Source organism: Plecotus auritus (assembly GCF_963455305.1).
Source record: "Plecotus auritus genome assembly, chromosome: 2".
Lineage (NCBI taxonomy): Eukaryota > Metazoa > Chordata > Mammalia > Chiroptera > Vespertilionidae > Plecotus > Plecotus auritus.
The window spans coordinates 34,955,321-34,975,718 of NC_137771.1; the positions used below are offsets into that span (position 1 = coordinate 34,955,321).

The 20,398-nt window shown below is 38.2% G+C and overlaps 1 protein-coding gene across 26 annotated transcripts in view; it reads right to left on the reverse strand.

Annotated features, from left to right (window-relative positions):
* The window catches only part of OSBPL9 (oxysterol binding protein like 9), a gene marked incomplete at its 5' end in the record, with an annotated part of 136,723 nt that overhangs the window by 7,989 nt on the left and 108,336 nt on the right, over positions 1–20,398 (reverse strand). For all 26 annotated transcript variants that reach the window (XM_080658055.1, XM_080658052.1, XM_080658054.1 and 23 more), the window contains 7 exons: positions 579–750; positions 2,898–2,983; positions 5,886–6,004; positions 6,129–6,241; positions 13,185–13,344; positions 18,101–18,205; positions 19,666–19,756. In XM_080658055.1, the coding sequence (XP_080514181.1) occupies positions 579–750; positions 2,898–2,983; positions 5,886–6,004; positions 6,129–6,241; positions 13,185–13,344; positions 18,101–18,205; positions 19,666–19,756 (846 nt within the window). The remainder of the gene's footprint in view (positions 1–578; positions 751–2,897; positions 2,984–5,885; positions 6,005–6,128; positions 6,242–13,184; positions 13,345–18,100; positions 18,206–19,665; positions 19,757–20,398) is intronic.

Genomic DNA, 20,398 nt, shown 5'->3' on the forward strand with positions numbered 1-20,398 from the left:
GACAGCTCCACTCACATGTCTAAGAGATCGCTCATACTTGATGTTTCAAAATTGAGTTCCTGATCTTTCCTCCCCAAATCCAACCTTTTCCTTCTTAATAAATAGCACCAATCAACTGCTGAAGCCCCACATGCAAGGATTCATCTCTGTCCCCTTTCCCTTACCTCCCCACAATCCATCTATCAGTTCTAATTCTAAAATACAGCTTCAATCAACCATGTCTCTCCTGAAATAATGGCCAAGGCCCCCTCAACCGTCTCCTTGCCTCTATTTTTGCCCCCTTCTAATTTATTTTTTCCTAAATAAAAGATCTTTTCAAAACAAAAAATGATACCCTGATAAGCCATAAAATCATCATTATGGCCCACAAGGCCTTGCATGCTCTGATTTCTAAATCTCTATCCTTATCTCAGGCCCCTCTTTTCCGTTGCTCATTATATTCAAAATATGCTGATCCAACAACACTATTCTATGGGTGGAGAGCATCTTCTGATCATTACCTGTATCACTGTTTCCTATCTCCAAACAAAACAAAATGTGGATCAGTACACAATTAAACACGCCAGTGCAGAACTCACCGTGTTCTCTTCAGTATCATTTGGTAATGTCCAGTGACACTGAAAGATCTCGCCCAAAATGGGATTGTATGGCTTTTTGGCAACCGATCCTCTCCTTCCCGCATGGAAGGCTGAGAGGTACCATTTCACAACCTGAACCATTCGGTCTCTGGCATCCTTTTGGTCACTAATGCTGCAAGGGAGAAAGACAAAATTTGTGTTTTGCATTCTGACAGGATGCAAGCTGATGCAGCAACCCTCATCATGGCCCACCCTGAGAAACACTGAGGACGCAGGACCAGGAGTTACCTCAAAGTCTCCTTTTAAAACTGAGGTATCATAGAAATAATTACACACACTGGTCTTACGCGTGTGGTCTGGTGACTGAGACAGATGTGTATATCCATTTAATCAATCACCATACAGGACATTTCCATTACCCCCAAGTTTCCTTACTCCCCCTTTCCAAGCAATCCCCACCCCTCACCCTGAGGCAAACACTGTTTGTGGTTTCTAGTACCATAGGTTAATTTCCTTGTTCTAGAACTTCATACAAGTGCACTGTTTAGTTGCCAAATAGTTGGGAGATTTTCTAGATGTATTTGTGTTATTGATTTCTAATTTAATTCTTTCATGGACAGAGAATATACTCTGTATGGTTCCAATGATTTTAAATTTATTGCATCTTCCCAGTACATGATGTATCTTGATGAATGTCCCATGTGTACCTGAAAGACTGTGTCATACATATTGATAGTGTCCAGAAGGTCAACCAGGTCAAGCTGATAGGTAATGCTGTTTGACTCTTCCATAGCCTTACAGATTTTCTTGGGGGTGAGATGGGAGCAGTGCATGCAGGGAGCTACTGTTCAATCAGTTCCTGAGAAATTTCCAACCATAATCGTGCACTTGCCTATTTTCCCCTTCCGTTTAGTCAATTTTTGCTGAATGTATTTTGAAGATGTGTTACTAGGTACATACGCATTTAGGATTCTTATTTATTCTTGATAAAATGACCTTTTCTTAATCATATGAAATATCCCTATTTGTCTCTGGCAATATTTGTCTTAAAAACTCTTCTTTGTCTGATACTAATACAAGTGACACCAGCTTTGTTATACGTGTTTTGCATATGTCTTTGTCCATCCTTCTATTTCATATTTAAAATCTCCTGCTTGCAAATAGCATACAGATGGATCTTGCTTTTTTTTATCCAGTCTGAAAATCACTCTTAAATGGAGTATGTATGCTATTTATATTTAGTGTCGCTACTGATAAAGCTGGGTTTAACTCTACCATCTAGTACAGTATTTGTTTTCTATTTGTCCCCTTTGTTACATGTTCCATTGTTTCCTTTTTTGGATTTAGTATTTTTAGAATTCCACTTAATCTTATCTACTGGAATTTTAGCTGTACTTTTTCATATTTTTAAATGGTTCCTCTAAGGGACCTCCAAGTTTAAATTCTCATACATAAAGACTACCCTTAAATCTCGAACCTATATCTAATGAATAACTGGTACTTTGCATCTTTACTTACACATTACCAATAAATGTTTACATTTTGTTAAATTATGTATTAATTTAAACAGTGTCATATTAATTGAAATTCTTCCCTTCGGCTATTGGTAAAATGGTTCTCTTAAATCTTCATCAGGAAGGAAACATGCATATCAATGTCAGCCAATGAGTCCACCCACTGTGACAGCTCAGTGATTTGTAGTATTTGGCTTTAGTAAACCACAGAAGACAGATTAGAACATCCCCTTACAAGGAAAATTTTCCTGCTACCACTGAAAAGCAATGCTAACTCACCTCCTTGTAAATCAATTCCACCTTTCGATGACGTCTGTCTTTTGTACATATATCTACTATCGCAAGCTTTACATTCAAAGTTTAGGAATCAGTGTGTAATCTGGAAACTAGACTGTAAGCTCCTCAAGGGCAGACACTGGCTTTTTCTTTCTCCAGCTCATAGAAGTGTCTGGGAAACAATGGGTGCTTTAGAAAGGTTTGAGGAACTCAGTTAACTGAACTTCATCAGGATATGTGTAAGTAATTTAACAGTGAATACCAGTCCTGGACCACATACGCTTATAGATGTGGCTCTGTAAATACTGGCTACCTATTAGTGGGCTCTTAAGATTTTTTAACATATTGGTTGCCTAACAACATTACCATCATGTAACCTAAGCAAACAGACAGGCCTCTAGTATAAACAAAATATTCAATGCCTTTCATCCAGAAATATTTAAAAGGCCGGGAATCCATCTATCCTGCAAAGGCAGAAAGCTACTGGTAAAATCTTTAACAATAAACTAATGTGTTCATTGTCAAATACCTCACAAACAGGTCCGGATGTGCAAAAAAGTCTGCATACATTTCTAAAAGAGATCTTCTTTCAAGAATAAATGTTGGAAGAACTACCTGCAAAACACACACATTTGAGCTTTGAGGATCATATTCTACTACAGAGAAACAGACTGCTGCACTGCTGAAAAAAACAAAATCCATTCTAATCATGGTAACACCCACAAAGTACTGCCCTGGCAGCTTCTGATACCTACTTCCCAAACTGCTCTGATTGAGAATGCCCAGTATACTGCCCAGCAGATGAAAAACAGAGAAGGGGTTTTGAATTTTCAAAGCCACTTCCGCTGTGAACCTCCCTCTAGCTCGCTGGCTCAGTGTGACAACAACAACAAACTACTCTAGGCAAGCTTTGGGTGCCTAATACCTGCTGGGCATTATATACACGTTATCTTACTGAATTGTACAACAACCCTGCTGTGAAGAAATTATTATCCCTGTTTTACAGGGGAGAAAAATGAAGCTCAAAGAGAGTGAGAAATGTTCTCACTGTACTGTTATTCATGTGGGAATTCAAAATTGGGTCTGTCTCACTTTGCGGGGGGCGGGCGGTTTGTGCACTTTCCATATCTGCTGATGCTTCTCTATCATCAAGCGCACTAGGAAATTTATCTACTTATGAATCTGTGTCCTCAAGTAACTGACATGCTCCTAGAATGCAAGGACCACCCTTATTCACACCTGCATTCTCAGCTACTATCACACAGTAAGAAATTTTTATAGTAGCCACTGAAGGAAGGACCAAAAGGATGAAGAGAACAAGGATGGGAATCAATGAACTATTTCTACCATGGGGCTGAACCCATGAAGAAAAATGCTGAGGGGCTGGGGATGTGGCAGAGGAGAAAGCAAATTAAAATGTTGAAATATGGGAAGAAGGAATGAGAAAGATTAGGAATAATCAATAAAAAAGGAAAAATTTCATTAGGAAACGGAAGAAGAGTTTTTAAAGTATCAGATGATAAATCATTTACTAGGGAAACAGAGCACCGTAATACGCAAACATTCCTTTAAATTTAGTAATTATTGCATATCCACCATATTCAAGACGCCGTGTTAAATGCCATCATACAAGAGATGCTCAAATTACCCTGGAAGTTCAGGAGAAGGAAGGACCATGTTCTGTTTGGGGGACTAGAATGAGGGCAGAGCTGGGAAACAACGCACTGAGGAGGCACTAGACAAAAGCCTTAGAGGAGAGTGAGGCTGTAATAAAAAAGAGGAGAAAACAGAAGAATAAGAAATGAAGATCGGAGAGGGAAAAGGACACGGAGACAGAAATTGGGTGTGACAGAAATTGACCAGTGGGCCAGTGCGGCTGGGTTAGGGTTAGAGCATAGAAAGAGTGCTGATGGAACACACGCTTAGAAAGGTACACTCTGGCAGTAACATTTAGAATGTTTATTATCAGTTTAAATGTTAAGTAAACATTTTCCTTCCACAGAACATGTTCATAATCTAAATTTAGATAGATTGGCAGGTAAGCTTATGTACTGACTCAGTGCAACTTCCTACCATTCTTAGAGGTCAACATGTAAGGATGGCAGAGCAGAGAGACTGAGGAATGTAGGTCCTTTCCCACAATGCTGGCCCACCGATCTCATCAACCCCAGAACTCCTCTACTTATGGACTTCTCATTATGTGAGATAATAAACCTAGTATCCTTCAGGTTACCTTTAGGTGGGTCTTCCATAATTAGATACCAAAACCAACCAAGGTAGAGGATGTCAAAAAAAAAAAAAATAGAAATGTCAATGTCTAAAATTAGGTTATGACTTTAAAATGCGAAGTGAAAATTTTGATGCAGCAATTATGCAATCTAATGAACACTGAAAAAATTCTTGGGGCAAACTCCTACAAATATTCTTTTATCTAGAACATTCCTGGCAAGTAAGTTGGGTTCCACAAGTTAATGCTATCCTTGTGAAGGTTTTATTTTAGATACTTAAATAGAAAATATTATGGATTAGTTTTTTTCTTAATTACCCTCTAAATCCAAACCAAAATGAAGCTCACACTGACAAAGACTATAGTTTGACCTGGTCATAACAAAAGCAAGACTCCTGAATGTTATTAACTTTCTAAAGTTGGGTAGAATAACTTAACCAATATAAAGCTATTGCTGCTCAACTCTCTTAAGAGGCAGCATGGAAAAATTATAGCTTTTGAAATCACAGACCAGATCAGAATCTCACTTCTGCTATTTAATAGGATTTATCCAAGTTACTTAACCTCCATGAGTTTTAGTTTCCTCATCAATAAAATGAATGAACAATAACACCTACTTTGTAGTGTTGTGGTGAGAATTAAGTGCAAGGATGAGGCTGTTAGCACAATGGCAGAGATAGACAAAGGCACCCATACACTAGTCTCCTAAATCAATCCGGCACTCTAGAGCACCAAGATTAGATCCAGATTTACTAGTAAATCCAGACCACAATAATTGTATGGCTGAATGTGTGTCATACAATTTTCCATTCATTATCTGTTCTAATCCTTACAACTCTGAAGTAAGTCAGTGTGTCACTTTGCATATAAAGAACCTAAAGATCACTACCGAAGGGACTTGGCTCAAGGTCACATGGTTTGGTAATAGCTGAGGTAGGTTGTTAGCATAGGTCCTCTAAGCCCAAGGTCAGAACTCTGCTCATTTTGATCTTGTGTGCACTATACTGCTTTAGTTTTTGTCCAAACACTAACCAAGTCCAATACTAGTCCTTGTTTGCCCCCAATAAAATCCAAATCTTCATCCATCCATACTACCTCTAGGAAATTATTCTAGCTTTATTTATTTCATTCATTTATAAAAATGCTCAGTTTATTCATCTAAATATATATTAAATCACAACAAAAGTATAAACAGAAGTTATGTCATTATACTATATTTGCAGGCGCACTCACCACACAATCGCTAAGAATCCACACATTAAGACAGCAAATGCCAAATTTGATTCTTACCTTAGTAAGATCCATTCCAAGCCTAACCTGTGACAAGAGATGCATGATAACGCTCTTGTGCTCTTCCACCGACCCTGCCTCCCCTTCATCATCTCTGTCATCATAGGAATCGAAAAGGTCTAAAATAAAACAGATCTTTAGACTGTGGTAAACGGCCAATCTGTGCTGCTACCAGTATTGCAATTTTTCCCCAAATATTTTTAAGAAAAAAAAAAAAAAGTTAAATTCTCAAAGGTCACTTACCAGCATCACTTGTTCCATTGGACATGGAAGAATTAAGTGATTCTGTGGTATCTGGACGCTTTAGACTATTTCCTGAGCTACTGTGGGTCAAGACTGAAGCAGATCCAGAGGAACTAAAAAAATAATAATCACCTTCTTAAGTCTTTTAAGAAAGCAATTTAGAATCACAGTAAGATGTTAACCTACAAAGCTACTTGAAACTAATATATTCAATGGACAAACCAGACTCTTAAGAGTTAGCTGGTTATATACATACATTTCGGTATATACTTTCCAGCTCTCCCTGTGGCTCCCACTGGGAGACTGCCCAGTTTGGTGGCCAGGTCTCTTGTCTTATGCTTTTTGCATAGGGTATGCTCAACCAAGCCATGCTGAGAAGCCATCAAAAACTAGTTTTGCTTCTTTGTCCAAGTTTAAAATGAGTTCGTTTTCTGATTTTGTTACTTTGTACACAAATGTAGGCATGTCATAATTCTTGGCAACAATTTCCAGAGCCTCAAAAATGGCAAGTCTATTACTTAGTCTTAGAAAGATGTCTTGTCTATATTTTTGAGATCCTTTGATAAAAGTCCACATTGGTATTAACATTAGTCCCAGTCATAAAAAAAACTGTATTTAAAGTTACAAAATAAAAAAGCATATTATTTTTTACACCTTATGAAAAACCCATATTTAAAGTTACAAAATAAAAAAGCATATTATTTTTCACACATTATTTATGAAAAACCCATTTCATAAGTAAAGTTATGGTAACTGCTATTACAAACTGGTTAACAAGGTGTAAAAGCACTTCCCCAATTATACAATAGTTATGTGAACATAACTTACCCAGGATTAGTATTTGTACATTAATAAAAGAATAATCGAAGGCAGAGTTTACTTATTAAGTATAAAAATAGAAACCAAATTTCTCATATTGCAGATATAACCTATAAAAGGTACAGACACATAACCAGTATTTTGTTACAAAATTATACGTACAAAATGTATATATTCTAATTTAAACATAGTTTGCTCTGATTATCTACTTTTGATTTTTTTAATTTAATAATAAACTGTATTTTTTAGAGCAGTTTTAGGTTCACAGCAAAACCAAGTAGAAAGTACAAGAATTCCCATATGCTCTACCTCCCCCACTATCAATATCACACTCATCATTATCACTCAAAATCTACAGAATACATCAGAGTTCTCTCTTGGCACTGTACATTCTATGGATTTTGACAATGTATAATGACAAATTTCCAACACTGTAGTATTGTCAAGTTTCTCACCCTAAAAATTCTCCGTCCTTTGCCTATTATTCGAACATTCTAATATTAGAACATATCCATTCTAATTTAAACATGGTTTGTCCTGGTTACTTACCTTCTTTTAATCTAGTTTTCAAAAATCCTTAGTTAACTAAATATTGCTTATTTGGTAGTTTAGTAGTATTCATCACAAGGTACTGTAACTAATGTCTACTTCACTAGGTTTGAGTTAATGGAAAATATGAGTAAAGACATAGGTAAGAAAAATCAAGTTATCATTAAATAAAAGAGCTGCATGAAAATTACCTCCAAAATGTTTTGTGACCCTTTGATAGATCATCAAAATAGAATCAATCTTTTAAACCAGTTGATCTAAAAACCCCAAATTCTTTAAAATATGTATGTTATTTTAGATGCATTTCCAAAGGTCAGATCTATTTATGCTGTGCTTTTCCTCCTTACTCAGATTAGAAACCATGCCTGGGACAAGTGAAATGCTCAATAAAGGTCAAAATGGGAAAAACCCATTTCATAAGTTACCTTCTTCAAGACAAAAGATAGAATATAGTTAAAAAACAATGCCTTGACAAAATGATATGTGTAGAGAAAAGATTTATATTCAATGGGCTAACTTGTATAGAATTTAATCATAAGATCATAATAAACTAAACCAAAGAATTTAAAGCTCTAGATTTAATTATAATTACAAGAGAATCCACAACAACTTTACAAGTTAGATAAGATTATTCTCATCATATATAGATGCTCAGAGGGTCAATGACCACCTGAAGTCACACAGCTGATAAGCAGTAGAGCCATTTCAAATGCGTGTCTGGCTTCAAAGCACAAGTTCTTTCCAACATGCCCTGTCATCTAGTTTATAAATGTATAAAACCATACTAGTCAATAACATAGTTCACACAGAAGGTATCACTACTACAGATCTTTAAAAATGGAGCAGGGAAAGGATTTAAGTTTCTAAGGGAGGAGGAAGGGAAGGAGAGAGGGTGCTCATTGCCTACAGAGGTAAACAACATAAATACAGTTGACCCTTGAACAACTTGGGGGTGGGGGAGGATTTGGGGTACCCACCACCTGTGCAGGAGAAAATCTGCATTAAGTCAGTCCTCTGTGTATTGAAAATACTACGTGAATAGGGCCAGGTTAGAAGACAATATAGACATGCCTATTACCAGTACAATAGGTAATAAGCATTTTTAAATTTTCTATTTCATAAAAATTTCAGGAAAACCGGGGCCCTGAAACTGGGATCCAAGATTGACTATCAGTGATGATTATAAGGAAGCTTTTACTGTGTATAGTTAGTTATACATATGCTTCTAGAGCAGCGCTTTTCAAACTTTTTCATCTCATGCCACACATAAATTTCTAAAATTCTTCAGCACACCAAAAAATATGTTCTATTTTTTGCTGATCTGACAAAAAATAGGTATAATTTTGATTCATTTACATCGGACAGCTATTGTTGTGTTGACAGCTGTCATTTTTTAATTTGACATTCTAAGAGAAAAGAAGTTAGTGCCCCTGACTAAATAGTCAAAATATTGTGTGTTTTAAAAATTATTGCAGCACACCAGTTGAAAATCGCCATCCTAAAGGACAAATTCGTTTTGATATTCAATTGTACATTGTTTAGAATAAAAGTTAATGTTCAGTGTAAGAGATTGTCCTTACTTCTGCTTAAATAAAACAATGACTGAACACATCAAAAAATCAACAAACTTTACTTTGAAATTTTTGTACAAATCCTTATTTTCTTTTAACCCCACTATCATAAGAAATATTTTTTAAAGTTAAAGTGTAATTTTTACTGGCAAACTAGTAATAATGGCTTCTCCTTAGTTTATTTCCCTACATACATTAAGAAATGGACATGCTACATCAAACCCTTCCTGTTAAGCAGGCCTTTTTGAGTTGTAGGTTCTTTTCCTTAACTGAAGTGTCCTGTCTTAAAAGTACATGTTCACCTAGATCACATACATTTCATTTTTTCTACATTTAAAAGTTGAATTTGATCCAAAACTTTCTGATCCAATATAGTCATTTTCCTTTATAAATTTTGAAACTTTGGGCAGTTATTATGAAATTATATATGAATATTGTACTTTTCAGTTCATGTACACACTTAAGAGTACTAGAGTCCTTCACAGTATTTCTTATTAAAACAAACAAACAACAAAGTTCAAGGTCTAAGGACTGGCTGATGATAAACTTACAAATTCACATACAATCATTTCCAAATGTGTAATGTCTTACACAGCAAATCCCAAGGTATAACAGTAGTACCAATTCCTGAGAAAGCCGGAGTGTTGGAAAAAATGCCCAACAAAAAATAGAAGCCAACTATATCTATAACAAACATAGGAATATTAAAGCAAATAAGTGTTAATTTTCTCTCTAAAAGATACCATTTATCGAGTGCTTGTTACAGGCCAGACAAGATAGATTATTCTCATTTAAATATCCACAATTCCTGAAGTTGAAACCATTATTGTCCTCATTTTACATACAAGGAAGAATTACATTGGTTAAGTAATGTGATCAAGATCACACACCTTTGAGGTAAAACAGATTTAGAATCTATTCTTAAGATTCCAGAATCCAAAGTCTTACAGCCATCTATGTATTAGTAGGGCTAAGAAGTATTTTGCTTATCAGCTATCATGTAAATGACTCTACATGTAAAAAAAGCCTTTTCTATATAATAGTTTGTTATCTAGCTTTGATTTGATGATATAAAATAAGTCAAATATCTATAACTAGAGGCCCAGTGCATGACAATTCACGCACTGGAGGGGGGGTCCCCTCAGCCCAGCCTGCCCCCTCTCACAGTCCGGGAGCCCTCAGGGGCAGAAGGCAACCCAGTGATCAGGGGAAGGCAACGCCCCCATCACACCTCTGCTGCTGCCACTGCCGACAGCGCAAGCCTCAGCCGACCCTGGTTACCTGAGCCTTGGGCGGCCCTGGGCAGCCGGGCAGCCAACATCCAAGGCTTGCCTGTGCCTCCAGCCCACCCTGGGCAGCTGGGCAGCTGCCATCCGAGGCTTGCCTGCGCCTTGAACTGGTCCTGGGCGGCTGGGGGGCTGAGGGGACTCTGGAGGCAGGTGTGTGGAGTGGCTGGACCCGCCTGGGGGCGGGCCTGGCCGTGCAGCACGCCTGACGCCCCAGTGGGGCTGAGGGGACTGGGTGCCGCCATCTTTGAAGGCGTGACAGTCAATTAGCATATTCCCTCCTTATTGGCTGTGGGCGCCGCCATCTTTGTGAGGGTGTGATGGTCAATTAGTATATTCCCTCTTTATTAGATAGGGTAATAAAAGGGTAATATGCTAATTAGACCAGATGTCTTCCAGACGTCATTTCAGACATCCTTCCTGATGAAGCCAGGCCGGAAGGAAGCAGTCTGGGTCCTGGTGCCTGCCGGAGGCCAGAGAAAGAAAGTAGCCCAGGTCCCGGGTCCCGGATCCCGGGTGCCGGAGGGAAGCCAGTGCCGGCAGCTGGGGGAAGGAAGGCCTACTCTTGCACAAATTTTCATGCATCTAGTTTTCTAATAAGGGGAAACCCATAATCAGTATCTATCAAAATCTGCCTGCTTATTATCTCTGGAATTCACACACTTCTCTCCACTGCCTTGCTATTACCTTGGCTCAGGCTGTCAAGATTTCTCAGCTTAATACCCAGTTTTGGCTGGTCTCCCTATCTGTTATGTAGCCCCACTGCATTTAATACTATAGTATTTCAATTCTATACTGTTTTTCCAAAATGTAGACCTGACCAGCAACTTCCATCACTAGTGAGAAAATGTTCAAAACCGGTAAAAGGCTAAAGGACTCTTTCATCATCTGGCCCTTGCCAACCTATTATGTTACCTTTTTTTAACCACTCTCCACAACTTACACTATAGCCAATCAAGCTCCCCTTGACTACAGACCTTTCTTAACAGGGTTTCACCTCCATGGGAACATTTCCACTTCCCCTCCTCTCTCTCAATGTCCCTTTTCTCTACTCATCTACAGGAACCTTAGGATCACAGCCTCTCCCTCCTCTGGGAATCCTTCTCTGACTTCTCAGGACTTCAAAATGCTCCCATGGCTTTCTGTGCTTCTTCTTATCATAGCATGTATACCATTAGATTATAAATGTCTGTTTCCTCCCCCAAAAGACAGTGAGTTCCCAGGGGCAGAGACTGGGTCTTTTTTCCACCTTCACCTACTATAGCTAGCTCTCCACACTAATACAAAAACAAGTACAGTCAAACCTCAATTCAAAACCTCAATACAAAAACAAGTACAGTCAAACCTCCTAGGATCGGGCCTAAACGGGCAGTCGGACATCCCTCTCACAATGCAGGACTGCTGGCTCCCAACTGCTTGCCTGCCTGCCTTCCTGATGGCCCCTAACCGCTTCTGCCTGCCAGCCTGATCACCCCCTAACCACTCCCCTACCAGCCTGATGCCTAACTGCTCTCCTGCCAGCCTGTTTGCCCCTAACTGCCCTCCCCTGCAGGCTTGATCACCCCCAACTGCCCTCCCTTGCAGGCCTGGTCCATCCCAACTGCCCTGCCCTGTTGGCCATCTTGTGTCCACATGGGGGCAGCCATCTTGTGTATTGGAGTGATGGTCAATTTGCATATTACTCTTTTATTAGATAGGTTAGAGGCCTGGTGCACGGGTGGGGACCAGCTGGTTTGCCCTGAAGGGTGTCCCAGGTCAGGGTGGGGGTTCCCTTGGGGCCTGGGGCAGCCTGAGCGAGGGGCCAGCCATACCTCCCGGCAACTCAAGTGGAGGCTCTGGTATCTGGGATTTATTTATATTCTATAACTGAAACTTTGTAGCCTTGAGCGGAGCCAAGCCTCCTGCTTGCTCCGTGGCCATGGCCACAGCCATTTTTGTTGGGATTTATTTATCTTCTATAATTGAAACTTTGTAGCTTTGAGTGGAGGAAGCCAAGGCAGGCCAGGGTGTGTGGAAAGCTTTGCTTCCTCCATCGCCAGGGGCAACTCAAGCCTCCTGCTCTTTCCAGCTCTGTGGCTGCCACCATTTTTGTTGGGATTTATTTCTTTTATAATTGAAACTTTGTAGCCTTGAGTGGAGGCCTGGGCCAGCCAGGGTGTGCGGAAAGCTTGTCTTCCTCCATTACCGGGGAAACCCAAGCCTCCTGCTCGCTCCGTGGCCGCAGCCATCTTGGTTGGGTTAATTTGCATACTCACTCCTGATTGGCTGATGGGCGTGGCTCGTGGGTGTAGCAGAGTGATGGTTAATTTGCATATTAGTCTTTTATTAGATAGGATAGTGCATTGGACATGGACTGTATATAAGAAAGGTTACAACAGAGAATCACTTGTGGGTCTGGAACAGATTAAGTGAATTTACATTGTTTCTAATCGGAGAAAATGTTTCTGTTTTCAAGCAAATCTCTTTTAGAACAGACTTCTGGAACAAATTAAGTTCGAGAACTGAGGTTTGTATACACTTCCTAGTTTATTCATTCTCATTTGACCCTTTCCTAATGTTGGTGCTAGAGAAATAATGCCCAGAGTTCCATGAACAATACTGGCATATTACTACAGCTGATGCTAATTTATTCCATTTGAATTAAGTCAGGAGTAAAATCAACATTCTCATAGAACTGGCTTTGTTCAATAAGTCAACTTAATAAAACTGTCTTTCTTATTTTTTCCAAATAATTTTTAAGGGAGCCTGTCATTAAAACCAGTCTCAAAATAAAATTACATTTTTAAAAACCAGGAGAGTTGTTTAAACACATACTTAGTTCATCCACTTACTCTATTAAGCGCTTTGGGGATGAGCCACTTTGATGAAATTCATCAGCATCATAGAATTCATCTTCACTGCTAGAATAAGAGAACTCCGGGACTGTATTTGGAGACAAGTTGACATGGCTTGGAGAAGTTAGACTGCTACTAGGTGGTGAGTGCCCACTGCCTAGAAAGTTAAAAAGTTTTTAATTAGGGGACAAAGTTGGTAATAAAGGGGAAGAAATTAGGAAGATGGGATGAATGCAGATCTTTCTAAAATTAAGAGAACTTAAATTGGTAGAAGTCCTTATACTATTTGTAAAGAAAATTAATATTTAGACAAAGAAAAAGGCAAATCACATTATAAAATAGGGTGTTTTTTTTTTAGCTTTTTAAAATCCTCACATCCTCACCTGAGGATATGTTTTTATTGATTTGAGAGAGAGAGAGAGAGAGAGAGAGAGAGAGAGAGAGAGAGAAAGGAGAGGAGAGGAGAGGAGAGGAGAGGAGAGGAGAGGAGAGGAGAGGAGAGGGAGAGGAGAGGGAGAGGAGGGGGAGGGGGAGGGGGAGGGGGGGAGGAGGAGGGGGAGGGGAGGGGGAGGGGAGGGGAGGGGAGGGGAGGGGAGGGGAGGGGAGGGGAGGGGAGGGGAGGGGAGGGGAGGGGAGAGGAGAGGAGAGGAGAGGAGAGGAGAGGAGAGGAGAGGAGAGGAGAGGAGAGGAGAGGAGAGGGAGAATTCTCATCGATTTAAGAAAGAAACATCAGTCAGTTGCATCCCATACTCGTCCCATCGAACCTTCAACCTAGGTATGTGCCCTGATCGGGAACTGAACCCACAACCTTTTGGTGTATGGGCCAACACTCCAACCAACTGAACCATGAAGCCACAGCGGGACATAGTCTTTTAAGTAAATGAGAAAAAAAATGCTATGTCCCCATTCTATAATTATCTTTACTAGTAATATTAGGAAGGGAGTCTTCTGATTATAACTATAATGTGTGAGCTCTGGTATTGGCAGTCCCATCACAGATACCCAGCACCAAAGGGAAGCCAGGGGCTCTTATTTTATACTAGAGGACTGATGCTTAAATTCATGCAAGGGGCTCGGCCCTCACAACCCCGGCTTTTATTATTATAGATAGTAGATCCAGAACCTAAAAAATGCAGCACTGAGCCAATAAGAATGCAAATGGGAAAAATATTAAAGACCACATAAGTATTTTAAAAAGTGTTCAGAATATCACATTCTTTCTAGTCAATGTTTGGTGAGCACATGAAAACTCAAAAGTTCTGCACTCACCATCCAAACTCCTCACCTCTTTTCCATCTAAGTCTAAGGTGCCTGGGGTTCAGGGGCAGAGAAAAACACAGGGTTACTATGCAAAGAATGTAGAAAAGAAGAGACCAGGAGGAACATCTTTCTATTCTTCCACAGTCTAAATAAGAAAATGGAAATTAACAGAGATCTATCTTTGTGATGATCATCTGCTTCATTGTCTAGTAATAAAGTAATAACCATAAAAGTATCAAAAGGAACAATGAAGAGCTGAGATCAACTCAACAAAGGTTTATTGAGCATCTAAAGACTATCAGGGGCCCTAGCCCGTTTGGCTCAGTAGATAGAGTGTTGGCCTGCAGACTGAAGGGCCCCAGGTTCGATTCCGGTCAAGGGCACATGCCTGGGTTTCAGGCTTGATCCCCAGTAGGAGGCGTGCAGGAGGCAGCCAACCAATGATTCTTTTTCTCATCATTGATGTTTCTATCTCTCCCTCTCTCTTCCTCTCTGAAATCAGTCAGTCAATAAAGGCTATTAGGCAATTTATGCCAAACTGCTGCAGATGCCTGTTGGAAATTAAATTTAAGTCACTTACAGCCATCTAAAAGCCAAGGCCACAGTTCTAGAAAAAATTAAGAACAGCAGCAATAAAAATGAATACAGAGCCACACATGCATGTTTAGTCTGTTCCCAATAGTTAGAGCACATCCACCTGCCACTTCAGTTGCCATGTTTACAAAGATATTTCAAAAACATAACACAAACGTTTGCCAACTAAAAAGGTAGTGATGCTTATTGTGGAAATGCCAAAGACAGTTCCTCTTAGCAAATCTTTTAATTCTTTCTCCCTACCTCCCCGCCCCCAACAGAGAGCAATAAGATGAGAAAGAAACTTTATCCTAACAACAACAAAAGACCAGGAATTAAAATGATTAAAATGCAAATACTGGAGGTAATTACTCCAGGTAAAATGTGTCCAAGAAGAAAATGAGTTTGAATGGGAATTGCAAACAAAAGAATTGAGTTTTCCTTATGAAAGAAAAGGATGATATTTGTTTTCCCAATTGTTCCATATTTCTTTTTTGTATTAGTAAAAGAGGTAAAGGAAAGAAAGGTGGAAAAAATGAATTCGGCTGAAAATAAAAAAGACATAAATTAGATACAATTTAAATTTTAAAAATTTCTTTAAATCCACCTACTCTAAGATATTTTTAGAATATCTTCCTCTGAAATAATTTATCCTAAATTATTACTACTTATAATTAATTATCTTAATGTAAATGTACATAAGGAAGAGAACTCATTTTTTCAAAGTTTGTAACTAGTTTATATCTCCAAAAAAAGTAAATTTTGGCTGTAGTTTTAACACTCTGACATAATCAACAACATAGAACACAGGTACAGTTTTTAAAATGAACATGAGGTTGCCCTGGCTGGGTGGCTCAGTTGGTTAGAGTGTCGTTCTATACACCAAAAGGTTTCAGGTTTGATTCCGGTCAGGGCACATACCTAAATTTCAGGTTTAATCCCGGGCATGCACGGGAGGCAACCGATTTATATTTCTCTCTCTTTCTCTGAAATTAAGAAACATATGCTTCGGTGAGGATTTTTTAAAAAAAGTGAACAAGACTTTGGCACAGATAATGAAATACAGAAAAAGTCAGATAAAACATGCCAACCTCATTATTCAAATTGCTTATCAGTATTTCCCCAAGAGCTTCAAATAAATCTATTGTTGCTTTCTTTCTTTCAAAATTCAGAAGACCTCTGCTAGTAAATATTAAAAACCAAAGTAATAGCACCAGCACCTTTACTAATTCAAATTTCAAAATAGGCTAAAATCACAAGGAAATTTTTCATTATCACACAGTGAAAGTATTGCCCAGGAAAGAAATCTGTGGAGCTTCTCTCTGATCTTCTCAAGAGTGGTTTTGGCCTCCAGGTGTAACAGAGACAAAAGTAATAAGTGATTCCTTGAGTATGACTGGCAGGTCACTCAACATATATCGATTTCATTTTAAAACAAGGAATAAATCTAATACTAACATTGATAGCATTCCTGTAAAATAGAGATAAAATAATGACTATAAGTCTAAATGAAACAAGGAATAAATCTAATACTAATACTGATAGCATTCCTGTAAATTAGAGATGAAATAATGACTATAAGTCTAAATGAAACAAGAAATAAATCTAATACTAACATTGATAGCATTCCTGTAAATTAGAAATAAAATAATGACTATAAAAGTCTAAATGAATTAAGAACATGCAAACTAAAATAAAGTATCCCTTTTTGTCTACAAAATTGGTAAAAATATGAAAGACTGATAAATCCTAAAAAAAACAACCCTACACATATGTAAATGTAAGAAACTCAAACCTGCAGATAATTTTTTTAGTTTATTTGAACCACACTGACAACAATTGCATGGAAGCAAAATCTCAATTTATTGAGAAAATCCTCCAGGGAATCGCAGTTTTGCAGCTTATTTTATACATTAGAATCAAAGAAGAAGACTTAAGGAGGGTTATATGAAATCCACTGGTGGTAGATTAGGGAGGCGGGAGAAAGAAAAGTGGGGAAATCTCTGAGATTAGATAAAAAGTAAAATGGAGAGACACTTCTTTTACATTCAAGATAGCTAATGATTAACATCTATAGCACATAGAGATGGTGTTGGGGGAACAAAGTAACAATGAGTTTTGTGGTCTCTGCTCTCCTGTGGTGGGTGCAGTCTGTGGGGTCCAGACAAAGGAGATTACTCTGACATTCCAAGGGTATGTTATCTTAGATGCTAAAAGACAGTTAACAGGTTTATTTTAAGGTAAAGGTTGACCTTTGTCAAGAAAGCTACAGGCCTAAGATGTGATGACCTGACATGACTCACTTCTAGTTAGGAATTTTTATGTTCAGAGCATCCTGTGGTTTTACTCTTGGTCTGAGTTCGTAAGCCCACCATGCAGGCCTCCCCTAAGATTGTCAGATTTGGTATGTAGCCCCTTTTTTGGCCACTCAAGCTTAAAGTTGTTGTACAAGGATATTTCACTTAAATTTTGCTAATAGTAGGAAAATATTAGAAATAACCTAAATGTCCATCAGTGGATAAAGAGATGATACCTATTTAGGCAGCTGTAAAAAGAATGTTAGAACCAACTGTATGAACATGAAAAGCTCTCTAAATGTTCTCTGTTAAATGAAAAGAGAAAGTCACAGAAACACAAGATCTCATTTAGGTTAAAAGAAAAACAACAATAAAAATACACAGCATAGGTATATATGTATATACATGTACACAAATGACAGAGGACAGAGAAAAGATTTTCAGCTTTTGTTCTCTGTGCTTCCATATTTTCTGATTCCTGAGAAAGTATACGAGTCTAACTTGAGCAAATTTTTCAAAAGAGCCAATCTTCAAAATAAACCATACAGTAAACAAAAAAACCAAAATCCTGTAATATTCTACTTTATTTAACTTATAATTTTACTACAGCTTCTGGTTAAATCATAAAGTATTTTATGTATAGAACTGTAATAGCAAAAATATGTTATCTCCAACAGAAAGATACAACACATTTTTTCAACCTTTTCCCCATTAGTAAGCAAATATAAATCTTAAATGTAAACGGGGAGTTATAAGAAGTAAAGCAATTATATAAATCTGTACCTGTACTATTTGGTGTTGGAGTCTGATGATGTCCCAAGGTAGCTAACACAGGTCCAACTGGTAGGGAAGATGGACGCTGCTCTGACTTACACAACTGAGCAGATTCTAGGAGATTTGAACATGTGAAATAAATTAGAGAAATAGCCTAAACATAACTCTGTTAACTGGAATTGTATGGGATTCAAAAGCCTGAAGATCAGTAATTTCTAAAACTATATTCTACTAAGTCAACTTCCATGCTACTCCTTCTCTCTGACATCCCATCCCCTTTAAACTCAAGACACTAGGCAGGATATCAACAGACCAGTCCTGGTAGGCCAATATCTCAGTACAACTGCTCTGTAAAAACATCAAACACTTCTGATGATAAAGTGTTTCCAAGCATCAAACCATATAATATCTGGGGGCAGGTTATCTCCTTTTTAGTCCATGAGAGATGTTATCTCATTCTCTTAAGGATATATAAACATTCACAAAAGGATTTCACATACTCATAAGTAATTTTTAAAAAGTCATTTCTTTTTTCCAGTACAATTTCTGACTGAACCATGTCATCAAGAACACAATTACGCCCTAGCTCAGTGGTTGGCAAACCCATTAGTCAACAGAGCCAAATATCAACAGTACAATGATTGAAATTTATTTTGAGAGCCAAATTTTTTAAACTTAAACTTCTTCTAACGCCACTTCTTCAAAATAGACTCGCCCATGCCGTGGTATTTTGTGGAAGAGCCACACTCAAGGGGCCAAAGAGCCGCGTGTGGCTCGCGAGCCGCAGTTTGCCGACCACTGCCCTAGCTGGTTTGGCTCAGTGGAGCATCAGCCTGTGGACGGAAGGGTCCAGGGTTCGGTTCTGGTCGAGGGCACGTGCCTCGGTTGCAGGCTCCACCCTGGCCTGGGTTCTGGTTGGGCTCATGCAGGAGGCAGTCAATCGATGTGTTATTCTCACATTAATATTTCTCTCTGTCTTTCCCTCTCTCTAAAAAAATCAATGGAAAAATATCCTCGGGTGAGGATTTTTAAAAAAAGAACACAGTTATGTTGGATGCAACAAAAAAGTAAAAGGAATCAGTGTAGTTGGGTAACACTACTTATTACTCTATACTGAAAAATACACAAGTATATTTAATTGGTAGACAAAACAAATTTTATTCTTCCCTTTCTCATTATCTTAAAGTTCACCATGAAGAAACCATTTGTATTATTCAGAGCTCTAAAGAATATCCCAAAATAGAATATTCCTGGATTGCCTTCAAGCAGATCAAGGTATATTAGTTTCCTTGGTGGCCATAAATTCTGAGTCATAGGATTCTGTCCCATCAGCTAATCCAGGTCTTAGTAACCACGTCTATTTTCCATCTCAATCTGAAAACCGAAAACCCTTTCATTGTACTTAAAAAACCAATATTTAAAATACTATCATTTTCCAGTTCATTTTGGCTGTCTATTTTTATTTTTATTTATTAAAAGAAAAAGAAAGAGCCCTCATAGATTACTACGACAGTCATACAAATTATGTTTTTTCTCAGCAATGAGTCTGTGAAACATTTTTCCAAATACTATACCTGGAGGTAAGACAGACTGGGAAGGCATTGTGTTGATCACAGGTTCCAAGGGACTAGGTTGATATATTGCATCTACAGGATTAATAGTACTCTGAGATAAAGAAACACATTATAGTTATTTTTAATTAAATGCCCTTCCAACGCTGACCCTCCCAAATGTATGAAATTGCCCATATTTCTGACAGCGAAGTCCTGAAGGTAGCTATATAGATATGCTGATGAAAATACGAAGAGGAAATGAAACAGCTTTTCTATGCGTAAGTCTAAATTTCTCATTATTATTATTATTATTATTATTTTAAAAGCATAGTAAGGAGGAAAAATGAACGAATGAATCTTTGTATTATAGGAAGGTAAAGCTAAATGGAAAAACTTGGAAAGAGTTATATAATGGTGTGGCAAGATTTCAGGAAGCCAAAACAATAACCTCTCAGTTCAATTCAGTGCTTCTCCAATTTTAAATTCACCACAAATACTGTTTCTCTATCTACGAAAGAGAAATGCTCTCTTGCTGTGGTGTTAATAAATATTACATTTATGACTAGCTAATGTACCGGCACCAGAAGGATCTTATCTTTCCATTCCATACTACTGCCACCTCCCATCACTGTCTACTGCACAACACAGGCACCTCGTTTTACAATCACTAAAGGCAAAGAGATGTATCTTCTATTTGAAATGAGTGTGTGTGGGAAGGAGATTTTTTTTTTTTTTTTTTTAGGATTTGAAAAAC